Genomic DNA, 14,596 nt, shown 5'->3' on the forward strand with positions numbered 1-14,596 from the left:
GTGGTACAGGGACATGCAACATAATGAACTTGGACCACTTTCTTACACCATACACAAAAATAAACTCAAATAGATGAAAGACCTGGGACAGGGACATGCAACATAATGAACTTGGACCACTTTCCTACACCATACACAAAAATAAACTCAAATAGATGAAAGACCTAAATGTAAGACAAGAAGCTATCAAAATCCTCAAGGAGAAAGCAGGCAAAAACCTCTTTGATCTTGGCTCAGCAACTTCTTACTCAACACATCTCTGGAGGCAAGGGAAACAAAAGCAAAAATGAACTACTGGGACCTCATCAAAATAAAAAGCTCTGCACAGCAAAGGAAACAATCAGCAAAACTAAAAGGCAACTGACAGAATGGGAGAAGATATTTGCAAACGACATATCAGATAAAAGGTTGTATCTAAAATCTATAAAGAACTTAGCAAACTCAACACCCCCAAAAAAAATAATCCAGTGAAGAAATGGGCAAAAGACATGAATAGACACTTCTCCAAAGAAGACGTCCAGATGGCCAACCAACACATGAAAAAATGCTCCACATCACTCATCATCAGGGAAATACAAATCAAAACTACAATGAGATACCACCTCACACCTGTCAGAATGGCTAACATTAACAACTCAGGCAAAGACAGATGTTGGCAAGGATGCGGAGAAAGAGGATCTCTTTTGCACTGCTGGTGGGAATGCAAGCTGGTGCAGCCACTCTGGAAAACAGTATGGAGATTCCTCAAAAAAAATAAAAATAGAACTACCCTATGACCCAGCAATTGCACTACTAGGTATTTATCCAAGGGATACAGGTATGCTGTTTCAAAGGGACACATGCACCCCCATGTTTATAGCAGCACTATCAACAATAGCCAAAGTATGGAAAGAGCCCAAATGTCCATCGATGGATGAATGGATAAAGAAGGTGTGGTATATATATACAATGGAGTATTACTCTGCAATAAAAAAGAATGAAATCTTGCCATTTGCAACTACGTGGATGGAGCTAGAGGGTATTATGCTAAGCGAAATTAGTCAGTCAGAGAAAGACAAATATCATATGACTTCACTCATATGAGGACTTTAAGACACAGAACAGATGAACACAAGGGAAGGGAAGCAAAAATAATATAAAAACAGGGAGGGGGACAAAACATAAGAGACTCTTAAATATGGAGAACAAACAGAGGGTTACTGGAGGGGTTGTGGAAGGGGGAACGTGCTAAATGGGTAAGGAGCATTAAGGAATCTACTCCTGAAATCATTGTTGCACTATACGCTCACTAATTTGGATGTACATTAAAATAATAAAATTAAAAACAAAAAAAGAAAAATCTAAGATGTTTAGTTTTTTTTTTAATGTTTATTTTTATTTTTGAGACAGAGAGAGACAGAGAATGAATGGGGGAGGGTCAGAGAGAGGGAGACACAGAATCTGAAGCAGGCTCCAGGCTCTGAGCTGTCAGCACAGAGCCCGACATGGGGCTCAAACTCACGGACCGTGAGATCATGACCTGAGACGAAGTCGGACACTTAACCGACTGAGCCACCCAGGCGCCCCAAAGATGTTTAAAGAAAGAATCCAGGAGAGGCAACTGGGTGGCTCAGTCGGTTAAGCATCTGACTTCAGCTCAGGTCATGATCTCGCCATCCGTGAGTGTGAGCCCCGCGTCAGGCTCTGTGCTGATGGTTCAGTGCCTGGAGCCTATTTCAGATTCTGTGTCTCCTTCTCTCTCTGACCCTCCCCCCGTTTATGCTCTGTCTCTCTCTGTCTCAAAAATAAATAAAAAAAAATAAAAAAAAAGAAAGAATCCAGGAGAAAAGAAAAAGTTGAAAAGATTGAAGAAAAAAAGAAACGAGATAAAGCACATACTGCTTAGAATAGTATTAACTGAAGATAAATGTTAACTACTGCTATAATAATTACATTATTAAGACTGAGTACTTCAAAGAAATTAAGAAAGTAATTCCATTTACAATAATATCTAAAAGAATAAAATATCCGGAAATAAATTTAATCAAGGAGGTAAAAGACTTGTATAACGAAAATCAGAAAGGATTGCTGATAGGAATTAAAGAAGGGGGGCTCAGTTGGTTAAGAATCAACTTCAGTTCAGGTCATGATCTCACAGTTCCTGAGTTCAAGCCCCGTGTCGGGCTCTGTGCTCACAGCTCAGAGCCTGGATCCTGCTTCAGATTCTATGTCTCACTCTCTCTCTGCCCCATGCCCACTCATGCTCTGTCTCTCTCTGTCTTAAAAGTAAATAAAACATTTTAAAAAATTAGAAATTAAAGAAGACCTAAATAAAAGACACCCCGTGCTCATGAATAGGAAGACTTAATATTGTCATGTGGTGTCAGTATTCCCTAAGGACTCTACAGATTCAGCCTGATCCATATTAAAATTCCAATGGCCTTTTTTGCAGAAATGGAAAGGGTGATCCTTAAATTCATATAGAATTGCAAGGGGCCTCAAATAACCAAAAAAAATCTTCAAAAAGGACAACAAAGCTGAAGGATTTCTTTCCAATTTCAAAACTTACTACAAAGCTACAGTAGTAAAAATAGTATGGTACTAGTATAAGAACAGACATATACACAAATGGAATAGAACTGAGCTAAGAAATATATCCATAATACAGTCGGTTGATCTTTGACAAGGGTACCAAGTCCATTCAATGGGGAAAAAATAGTCTCTTCAACAGATGATGGTGGCACAACTCAATTTCCACATGCAAAAGAATGAAGTTGGACCTCTACCTCGCACTATATACAAAAATTAACTCAAAATCAATCAATGACTTAAGTATAAAAACTAAAACCGTAAAACTCTTAGAAGAAAACAAAGGGGGTAAATCTTTGTGACTTTAGATTTGGCAATAGAATCTTTAAAAGATACCAAAAGCACAAGCAACAAAAGAAAACATAAAATGGACTTCATAAAAAATTTAAAATTCTGCTGCATCAAAAACTATTTTCTTTTTTTTTAACATTTATTCATTTTTGAGAGTGAGAGAGACACAGCATGAGCAGGGGAGGGGCAGAGAGAGAGGGAGACACAGAATCCGAAGCAGGCTCCAGGCTCCAAGCTGTCAGCACAGGGCCTGATGCGGGGCTCACGTCCCCTCAAGTCACAGACCGCGAGGTCATGACCTGAGCCGAAGTCGGACGCTCAACCGACTGAGCCACCCAGGCACCCCTCAAAAACTATTTTCAAGAAAGTCTAGGGGAACCTGGGTGGCTCAGTCAGTCTGACTTCAGCTCAGGTCATGATCTCACAGTTCATGAGTTTGAGCCCCACATCGGGCTCTGTGCTTAGAGCTCAGAGCCTGGAGCCTGCTTCAGATTCTGTGTCTCCCTCTCTCTCTCTGCTCCTCCCCAACTCACGCTCTGTCTCTCTCTCAAAAATAAATAAAAAAAAATTTTTTTTTATCTTGCAAATCTTGCAGACAGGAATTCACCTGCTGTTTAAAAAAAAAAAAGTTTAAAGACAACCTACAGAATGGGAAAAATTTATAAAAGTCATGTATGTGAGAGAGTTTAATGTCCAGAGTACATAAACAAACTCCTACAAGTTAAAAATAAAAAGATAATCCATTTAAAAAGTAGACAAAGGGGCGCCTGGGTGGCTCAGTCGGTTTAGCGTCTGACTTCAGCTCAGATCACGATCTCGCAGTCCGCGAGTTCAAGCCCCGCGTCGGGTTCTGGGCTGATGGCTCAGAGCCTGGAGCCTGCTTCCGATTCTGTCTCCCTCTCTCTCTGCCCCTCCCCCGTTCATGCTGTGTCTCTCTCTGTCTCAAAAATAAATAAACGTTAAAAAAAATTAAAAAAATAAAATAAAATAAAATAAAAAGTAGACAAAGAATGGGGCGTCTGAATGGCTCAGTCGGCTGTGTGGCCGACTTCAGCTCAGGTCATGATCTCATGGTCTGTGAGTTCAACCCCTGCGTCGGGCCCGCGTCGGGCTCTATGCTGACAGCTCAGAGCCTGAAGCCTGCTTCGGATTCTGTGTTTCCCCCTCTCTCTGCCCCTCCCCTGTTCACACTCTGTCATTCTCAAAAAATAAGTAAACATTAAAAAAAATTTTTTTAAAGTAGACAAAGAACTTGAATAGACATTTCTCCACACAAGTTATACAAATGGCCAATAAGAACATGAAAAGATGCTCAACATCATTAGTCATTAGGGAAATGCAAATCAAAACTACAATGAGATACCACTTCCCTCACACTTGGATAGCTATAATAAAAAAGAAACAGAAAATAACACATGTTGGCAAAGATACAGAGAAATTAAAACCCTCACACATTGCTGGTGGAAATGGAAAATGGTGTTGTCACTATTGAAAATGGTGGTTCCTGAAAAAATGAAACATGGAATTATCATATGACCCAGCAATTCCACTCCTCGAACTTAAACAGTTAACTTACAGGTCGATTTTTACCACAGTATGATTCACAGTAGCCAACAGGTGGAAGCAACTCAAGTGTCTACCAACAGATGAACGGATGGACAAAATGTGGTATGTCTACAAAACAGAATAGTACTCGGCCACAAAAAATAATGAAGTTCTGATACATGCTACAACACGGACGAACCTTGAAAACATTATGAAAAGTGAAATAAGCTAGACACAGGCTAAATCTTGTATGATTCCATTTTTATGAAATAGCTAGAACAGGCAATTTAGAGAGACAGAAGCAGATGAGAGGTTACCAGGGCACTGGGGGAAAGAGGCGAAAAGTTTTGAAAACAGCTAGTGGTCTCAGTTATACAACATTATGAATGTAATCAGTGTCATGGAACTAACTGTACACTTAACTTGATTAAAATAATAAATTTCATGTCTATTTTGCCAAACCTTAAAAAAATTAATAATGTAATATGCCCAAACCCACTGAATTGTTTATTTTACATGGGTGAATTGTATGGTATGTGAAGTATATCTCAGTACAGCTGTTAAAAAAAAAGAATCAGTAACTTGGCTTAAATTATGTTCCAAGTCTTGGGTTCAGCTTAACATTTCAATAGAAAAGAGCCCGGTACCTAATGCTAGATGAGTATTTGTTATTGCTGTTGCTAGGATCATGATCCTCCTCCTCTTTTTCAAAAAAGTCCTGTGAGGTAAATATGATTGAGGCCATTTTTGATAAGTATAAACAGACTCAGAGAGGGTAAGTGATTTTCTCAATAAATAATCCAGCCAGGAACCGAGAAGGCTGGGATTTGAACCCATGCTGGCCTGGCCCCAGAGCCCAGGCTGACACCATTAGTTCCTCCACAGCCCAATCCATTCTATAGAACTGCTGGGCATACAGGTCTGATCACTCTTCTGTTCATTATGAATGAAATGGTACTATTTTACCTTGTGCTTTTTCCCATGATGTCACATGGAGGCCAAGCACTTTGGAAATGGGAAATCCTATCAAATGTCAGGTATTTTTTTAGAAAGTCAGCTTTATGTTTTTGACAGCCTCAAGAAAAGTAAAGGTCCTAGTCAGAGAAACTGTTATCACTGTACCTACCTTCTTCTATGAAGTGAAAGCCTTCAAGACAGTACTCAGAATTCAATAAATAGGTTTTACTATGTAAATGAACCAAGCATTAAGTGAATGAGGACAGCAGCCAAGGAAAGGGCAAGGTCAGAAACCTCAGAAGCCAAGTGGCTTCATCAGCCCTGAGCCATTTAACATTTCATACTTATGCTTGCAGGAAAGTATGACAATATTACTTTGATTTTTTGTTGATCCCGCTGAATTTCTGCATCCAGTTGCTTCCTTTTTTCATTTTCTTCTCGAAGTCTCTTTTGCAGCTGTACCTTTTGATATTTCATGTGATCTACATTCTGCTCTAGTTCATTAGCACGTTTCTCATTTTGGATTGACAATGATGCCAATTTCTTACTATTTTGTTGCTTCTTCTGTAAGACCTGTGAGCATATGGAATATTTCAAAATGAAAAGCTGAATCTCCCACAGACCTCAAGTAAACTTAAACTTTTCATTCTATGGCGAAGGTACGCATTTGCCTAGATTTTTGTTACTTTTGATAGGTTCATAATTGTTTTCCACATGTCTACTTTTACAATTGGGCCACCATCATAATTTTCACCAGATACAGAGAATGATGAGACTCCCTGATACAGACAGCCAAACAGAACAAATTTGATGTCTCTGCTTTTTTACTGCGTTTTAGTTTAAAAATGATAAAAATTAAAAGAATATAAAACTGAACTATATATTTAAAGACTTATCTCTGACCCAAAATCTACTGTCCTGCTCCCGACACAAAATTACCAATTTCTTAAATATTCTTTCAGAAATAATTTATATGCATGCAAATGAATTCAGATATATTCTAAACAGACTGATTTTCACCTTCCTTTTTTTCCACTTATCTTAGAGATCATCTCACAGAGATCTGTTTTTTTATGTGATTGCAAAGTAGTCCACTGTGCTCTTCTTTTATAACCAGCTATAGCCTAAATAATTAATCCTGGAGTTAAGATGATCAGTACAGATACCGTTTTCCCTGACCAACTGTTATAATTACCAGTTTAATTATTTGAAATAAAGCTTCTCCTCATCTAGCTCAAATATAATTGAATAGCATAAAAAATGTTGAACATTTACTAAGAGTTTATACTAATATAAAATATCAGTGTTCCAATTTACTCCTGAGCAAACATATTAAACGTGTATTATGTGTCATAGCATTGCACTAAGTACGTGTTACGTTACATAAAAAAGTTAAAGTGAGGTCATTTGTAAATTATGCAAACTACAATTAATTGTTTCCTTTATTTTGGCAGTAAGTTGTCGGCAAAAACATATTTTGTTTAAACTCAACTAGGTATTCACAGAGGCACTGTAACTTACAGCGCTACTGAAAACTGTAGTCTGTGAACCAGTACTAGTCCCACACTCGTTGTTAGCCTGCACCACTAAGCATGCTATCGGATTCAGCTGACGTTGTTTACGTCAAGCCTTTTTTTTTTCCAAATACATAACATTTATTATTAAAAAAATTTTTTTAATGTTTATTTATTTTTGAGAGAGAGAGAGAGAGAGAGAGAGTCAGAAAAGAGCAGAGAGAGAGGGAGACACAGAATTCAAAGCAGGCTCCAGGCTCCAAGCTGTCAGCACGGACCCTGACGTGGGCCCAAACTCACGAGCTGTGAGATCACGACCTGAGCCAAAGTCGGATGCTTAACCGATGGAGCCACCCAGGCGCCCCATACATTAAGACTCCTTTATGAAGGGAGCTATCCTCCAAAAACAATCTGCAGACAAACTACTTTGAGTCCCACCAGCTTGGAGACCACAGGACTCTGTAGTTTCCTATCCCTAAATCTGGACAGTGGCTTTGCCACACTTACTTTTGATAGTAATTGCAATACTGCAGCAAAAATGATAATATTAGCAGTTTGGGGTCTTTCCACATAATACTGAAGGTATAGGTACTGATAATCTTATTTATTTTTTTTAATTTTTTTTTTCAACGTTTATTTATTTTGGGGACAGAGAGGCACAGAGCATGAATGGGGGAGGGGCAGAGAGAGAGGGAGACACAGAATCGGAAACAGGCTCCAGGCTCCGAGCCATCAGCCCAGAGCCTGACGCGGGGCTTGAACTCACGGACCGCGAGATCGTGACCTGGCTGAAGTCGGACGCTTAACCGACTGCACCACCCAGGCGCCCCTGATAATCTTATTTAAAAGTAAGATAGGTTGCTGTCATCTTTTGTATTTATTCCACACATGCTCAAAAGTGCACCTTTAATGCTATTAGTATTAAAGAATTAATGCATCATATAGGTCTCTGTATATATCTTGACATAAGAATACAGATTTTAGGGGCACCTGGGTGGCTCAGTCAGTGAAGCATATGACTCTTGATTTCAGCTCAGGTCATGATTTCACGGTTTATGACACCAAGCCCTGTGTCGGGCTCTGTGCTGACAGCATGGGGATTCTCTCTCTCACTCTCTCTGCCCCTCTCTTTCTCTCAAAATAAATAAATAAAAATTTTAAAAAACCAGATTTTAGATTTTTTAAATTAAAACAATTTAAGTTTTAAAAACTGAAATAACTTTATAATACTAATAAAAACACTAGTATTTCAACATTTAAAAATGGTATGAGGGGTGCTTGGGTGGCCGTTGGTTAAGCATCTGACTTTTGATTTTGGTTCAGGTCATGGTCTCACGGTTCGTGACATCGAGCCCCACATTGGGCTCTACTCTGACAGCATGGGGCCTGCTTGGGATTCTCTCTTTCCCTCTCGCTCTACTCCTCCCCTGCCTGTGCTCTTTCTCTCTCTCAAAATAAATAAACATTAAAAATAATAATAATTAATTAAATAAAAATGGCATGAGATGTTAGCATACTGAAAACTGTTACTGTCACCTCCACTATGAGATTCTTGAGCTATTCTACCTTTTTACAACTTAGTTTCCTCATTTGTAAAACAGGGTAAAAATATTCATTCTAAAGGGTTAAATAATGATTAAATAATACTTGTGAAACATCTGGTATGTAGACACTTAGAAGCTGGTAACTATCATCCTCCTCCCAGCCCCACCACCATCCTCATCATCTTTATCGTCCCCATCCCCACTGGGTGTACATGACACCCAGTCATGACACTGGGTGTACATGACACCCAGACATTTCTAAAACTACATGGGAATCCCGTTTCAGTCCTCGGCTATATGGGATATTTCTTTTGAGCTTAACTGTGTTCTGTGTCTTCTTTCCTTTCCTTATCAGTCCTCTTAGCAGAAAAGAATATGCAACAAGAAACATGGAAAACAAAAAAAATGATAATTCTCAAACCCTATTAATAGCCTTTCACTTAGAGGCATCTGAGTGGCTCAGTCGGTTAAGTGCTCTTGATTTCGGCTCAGGTCATGATCTCATGGTTTGTGGGATTGAGCCCTGAATCAGGCTCTGTGCTGACAACGCAGAGTCTGCTTGGGATTCTGTCTCTCTCTCTCTCTCTCTCTCTCTCTCTCTCTCTCTCTCAATCTCTCTCTCTCTCAATCTCTCCCCGCCCTTTCCCTTCTCTTCTCCCCTACTTGCACTCTCTAACCTTTCACTTAATCTTTTAATTCAATCATTTTAGCTGTGTGAAACTGAACATATAATCTTTGCTAAATCCACAAACAAGGCTTAAACCATACATGTATATGATAAACTACCCCTTTTGAAACCAATCATTCTGGCTATTATTGAGTATAAGAATTACAGTCAGAACTGAAGCTTGGATATAAAACTATGAAATTATAAGTAAAATTTCATAATAAACACAGAGGAAAAATCTTAACTGTTTTGTTCTACTAATATTTTGTTAAAAGGAGTATTTTGTTAGACATTGCAGCCTTAATTTTAAGGGTCAAGAAGTGAAAAAGAACAGATCCCAAGACTCTCTGAGGTGAACTGCTAAATGGAAATATGTATTCTGAAAACAAGTAAGGTGAAGGAAAGTAGCCCTCCTCTAAGTAGTTCACACGTTAAGTCATACTATTTTAACTTTGTGTTGAGAGGCTACTTAGCTAAACATTTTAGTGGGGATGGCCAGATGTTGGAGGTGGCATTAAAAACCCTAGAAGGGGGGCGCCTGGGTGGCTCAGTTGGTTAAGCGACCGACTTCGGCTCAGGTCATGATTTCGCGGTCCATGAGTTCGAGCCCCGCGTCGGGCTCTGTGCTGACAGCTCAGAGCCTGGAGCCTGTTTCAGATTCTGTGTCTCCCTCTCTCTGACCCTCCCCCGTTCATGCTCTGTCTCTCTCTGTCTCAAAAATAAATAAACGTTAAAAAAAAAAAAATTTAAAAATAAATAAATAAAATAAAATAAAATAAAATAAAAACCCTAGAAGGGGGGTTCCTAGGGGGCTCAGTCAGTTGAGTGGCAGACTCTTGATTTCAGCTCAGGTCATCATCCCAGAGTCATAGGACCAAGCCTCTGTGTCAGGCTCTGCACTAAGTGTGGAGCCTGCCTAAAATTCTCTCTTTCTCTCTCCCTCTGCCCCTCTCCCCCCGCTCATGCTCTCTCTCAAAACAAAACCAAAAATTTTTTTAAAAACCATAAAACCCTAGGAGGAGGGATTTGGTTTTTGGTCTGTTCATATGCAATGAACACGGCCCTTGTTGAGAGAACAATTGTGGCACAGTTTCAAAAATAAATAAATAATGCTCTGAATAGGTGAATGACAATTCCATTCTACCTACAGTGGAAACAACATTAAAGTAAATAGATTATGAATGAAAAAAAATGGAGACAACATTCTAGCAGATTCATTATAATCAGACTAACAAAGCACTCTGGTCATCCCAAAAGCATCTGAAGACGGCTTCATTATACACAAAATCTTTCTGTAATGGAATATTTCTCATAGAATACAACTTTTAACGGTGGCCACTTCTGAGGCAATAACTAAATCTGGCATTAGGAAATCAAGGATGAGATGTAGGAGTCAATTACTAACCTTTCGTAAAGCAATCAGTTATGGTTTCAGAAAACTATCTGAAATAATTAGCATTTGTGGCACGTCTACAAAATGCCATATACATCCCAGATGTTTTATATATATTCCTTAATCATCAATCTTTTGTCCTTCAGAAAAGAACACAACTTACCATGGTTTTTGACAAAAAGTTTAAAATAATACACTTTTCAAACAAAGGGTGTAGTACCCAGATAGAAAGCAGGCAAGTCTGCCAGCACACCGGAAAAGAAAAGCTGCCATCCAGTTCCTCCTGCTGGGAAAAATTGAATCCTACTTCTTTCCCAACCAGGTACACAAGCAGTAAACTCCTAAGGAAGTTTGCTCGATCACATTTTTTAAATTACCTGGACTCTTAGCTTTGCGGCGTCCATCTTTTTGCGGAACTCCTTCTGTAATTTTACCTTCAGGGCGATATCAGAAAGATCTTTGTTTTCTAGTTCCTGCAGCTGCTTCTCTGTTTCAGTTAATTCCACTTTCGCCTGTTCTGCTTCGTGCTCAAGTTTTGTTACTTTCAGAGAATACTGTTTGCTTACAGACTTGGCATGGTTACCTTCACCACAGTGATAACAATTAGAAAGCATGTTAAAAAAAAAACAAAACAGCCAAGTAAAATAGCAAAATCTTTAAAATGCTCTATTCTTCAAAATCCTGCTGGGCAGTATATCTATTTAAGGCAGAGCATTACGTATCCAGCTGTCCCCACCCATCTCCATCAAACACAACTTGCCACCTGGCCTCTTAATAATTAGTTGCTCAATGGCTGTTCCTGTCTGGTGCCATTCCGTCACAGGTTCATCTTTGTGTGTGTGTGACATTTCTGATTTTCTGAATTTGCAGTGTAGCTTTGCGGGCATCAAACTCCAGGTAAGAAAATATTTGGGGTGACTCTGGCTTTTTGCTAACTACACTTTGGTTTCTTGCTACCTTTAAATCTTTTTTTTCCTGGTATGAAAAATTTCCAACATATCAAAAGTAGAAAACTAATATGATGAATGATGAACCCCCCATCACTGAGATTCAAGAGTTATTAAGATTTTGCCATAGTTGCTTTATCTATGTCTTTCTTCTGTTTTTATTTGCTTTAGAATTATAAAGCAGGGGCGCCTAAGTGGCTCAGTCAGTTAAACGTCCAACCTCGGCTCAAGTCATGATCTCACGGTTCATGAGTTCAAGCTCCACATCGGGCTCGCTGCTATCAGCACGGTGCCCACTTTGGATCCTCTGTCCTCTCTCACTGCCCCTCTCCCACTCATACACATGCTCTCTCTCTCTCAAAAAAAAAAGCCAGGGGCGCCTCGGTGGCTCAGGTCATGATCTCATGGTTTGTGGGTTTGAGCCCCACACATTGGGCTCTGTGCTGACAGCTCAGGGCCTGGAGTCTGCTTCAGATTCTGTGTCTCCCTCTCTCTCTGCCCCTCCCCCACACATGCTCTGCCTCTCTCAAAAATAAACATTAAAAAAAAAAAAAAGATGTCATCTTACCTATACACACTTCAATACATCTATATCAAACACGGACATAGCCAAAACTTCTTTCACACCTAACAATATTAATCCCTACCTGAATCTATTCAGACTTCCACAATTGTCTCAAAATGTCTTTTACAAGTGGTTTATTTTAATCGCCATCCAAAAAGGCCCACAATACATTTGATTGTTACATCTGTTATGAAACTTTCATTCTAGAGCTGGCCCCCTCCTTTTCCACTCAACTAAACTTGTTAAAGATGAATTCTTTTTCAATGCTTTTTTTATACTTGGAACAGAGAGGAAAAAGAATATAGATATTTCTGTATCTCTCTTCATTCTAAGCTACTAGGCCCTCAAAATTTGGTTTTAATCTCTTCTGAGTAGTCAACTTATCCTTGAACTAGACTAGCAAACCCATGGCAATGGAAAACTGAGTCCAAAGCTCATGGGATGCATAATTATCAGGGCCAGTCTGTTCTACTACACTGAAAATCTCTAATTTTTATTAGTAAAAAGGAGTTACTGAACTAAATGCACTATGAGTTTTCTTCTGTCTCTGTAACTCTCTGATTATTTGACTAACATTAAAATGCACATGACTACTATATTTTAATTAAAGACCCCATATATTGCTCAACACACCAATATTTTATGAGTCACCGAGAAAAAAGGTACAGTGCCCATTATACCAGTTACATGGCAAAATGCCAGGATGCCACTGATGGTAACGGTGCATCCTGATTTCAGAGACATTCAAATGTGAAAGAATGTGATTAGAATTGATGAAATACAGTATAGTTGTCACTTATTGTTGGCTGAAATAGTTGCTACTGGGGGGAAGTCTTCGGTGAGGAGGATTTGAAAAGCAAGCACACGTTGACCCTTTTTCTCGTCACCATCCCTAAGGACAGCTCCAAATTGCCCTTGGTTCTCATAAGTAAGAAGAGGACCTTCTCTGTGTACATTCAGGTAGCCTCTATTTTGAGGCAACCGGGATGAACATACTGGGCTACAAGAGCGTGCTCGTTTAGTGAGAGATCTCATGATGGTGTGACCTATCTAAAAATCATTTATTCCAGAAGGTACATATCCTTAACTTTCACAGGCAGTACCCTGATGGAGAAGCTATTTAAACCCCTAAATCAGGGGCGCCTGGGAGGCTCAGTGGGTTGAGTGTCTGACTTCGGCTCAGGTCAGGATCTCATGGTTTGTGAGTTTGAGCCCCGCGTGGGGCTCTGTGCTGATAGCTCAGAGTCTGCAGCCTGCTTCAGATTCTGTGTCTCCCTCTCTCTCCTGCTCATGCTCTCTCTTCCTCTCTCTCTCAAAAATAAACAAACATGAAAAAAAAATTTTTTTAATCCTAAATCAGTTCCTAGACATTCCTACGAGAGATGCACTGGCATTGATCCTGCCTATGAGGAAGGAACATAGTCAAGCTCAATTAAACATCTGGGACCCCGTCTGGGTGGCTCAGTCGATTAAGCGTCAGATTTTGGCTCAGGTCATCATCTTGCTGTTCCTGAGTTCAAGCCCCGTGTCGGGCTCTGTGCCGACAGCTCAGAGCCTGGATCCTGTTTTGGATTCTGTGTCTCCCTCTCTCTCTGCCCCTCCCCTGCTCACTCGCTCTCTCTCTCTCTTGAAAATAAATAAACATTAAACAAAATAAAAAATAAAAAAACAAAAAACCCATCTGGGACACCTAGGCCTGGAACGGTATATAGCACATTTGTCACTAGGACTGAGGAAGGAAAACACTTTGGCACAGCAGTTATGGAGTGGAGGATGAGAGACACCAGCCAGACAGAAAACAAGCTCATCAGAAAGAGGAGGGAAGTGGGAAGGCAAGTTGCCCTAGGAGCCACCATAATTCATGTAATCTGAGGGTAATTACCGCCTTGGCTTAAGGAAAAGGAAGATATTTCCTTCAGTTCCTTTAAATGGGACCAATGTTCATTGGAACTGAGAAAAAACTCTTATCCCTTCAATTCCTTACTGAATTTCAAAGCAGTCAAAGCTCACACTTTGAGTCTATTGGGGGGGGGGGGAAGCCTGAGATGTGCTTTCCTAGGCAAGCCTGATAACGTAGCTAAGGGTGAGGGGAAGATGTGGGACATATGCCCAACCAGGCAGAATCTGAGACTAAGGGGAAGGGCTAAAAGCTTGGCTCACTGAGAGAATAGCTCTCAAGAATACATCCTTACATCCTGAGAGAAATAAAAATTATCTACATTTAAAATATAAAGTTTAGGGGCGCCTGGGTGGCTCAGTTGGTTAAGCGTCCGACTTCGGCTCAGGTCATGATCTATCTCATGGTTTGTGGGCCCCATGTCGGGCTCTGTGCTGAAAGCTCAGAGCTTGGAGCCTGCTTCAGATTCTGTACCTCCCTCTCTCCGCCCCTCCCCTGCTCGTGTTTTGCCTCTGTCTCTCAGAAATAAAAGTTAAAAAAATTTTTTTTAATATAAAGTTTATAAATAACATTAAAAATGAACTATCCAAGAGAATGAGGACTAATAATTTAAAATAAGTATTAAAGTGGGTTAGAAAACATCTTAGACATATTCCCAGGTACCTAGTATAATGTTTCTTAAAAAGTGGCAAAAAACATTAAATGCCC

General features: G+C 39.7%; 1 protein-coding gene across 9 annotated transcripts in view; it reads right to left on the reverse strand.

Moving 5' to 3' along the window:
* The window catches only part of KIF27 (kinesin family member 27), a 101,808-nt gene that overhangs the window by 39,157 nt on the left and 48,055 nt on the right, over positions 1-14,596 (reverse strand). For all 9 annotated transcript variants that reach the window (XM_045043005.1, XM_045043004.1, XM_045043001.1 and 6 more), the window contains 2 exons: positions 10,857-11,062; positions 5,737-5,934 (listed from right to left, as the gene is read on the reverse strand). In XM_045043005.1, the coding sequence (XP_044898940.1) occupies positions 5,737-5,934; positions 10,857-11,062 (404 nt within the window). The remainder of the gene's footprint in view (positions 1-5,736; positions 5,935-10,856; positions 11,063-14,596) is intronic.

Source organism: Felis catus, chromosome D4 (assembly GCF_018350175.1).
Source record: "Felis catus isolate Fca126 chromosome D4, F.catus_Fca126_mat1.0, whole genome shotgun sequence".
Lineage (NCBI taxonomy): Eukaryota > Metazoa > Chordata > Mammalia > Carnivora > Felidae > Felis > Felis catus.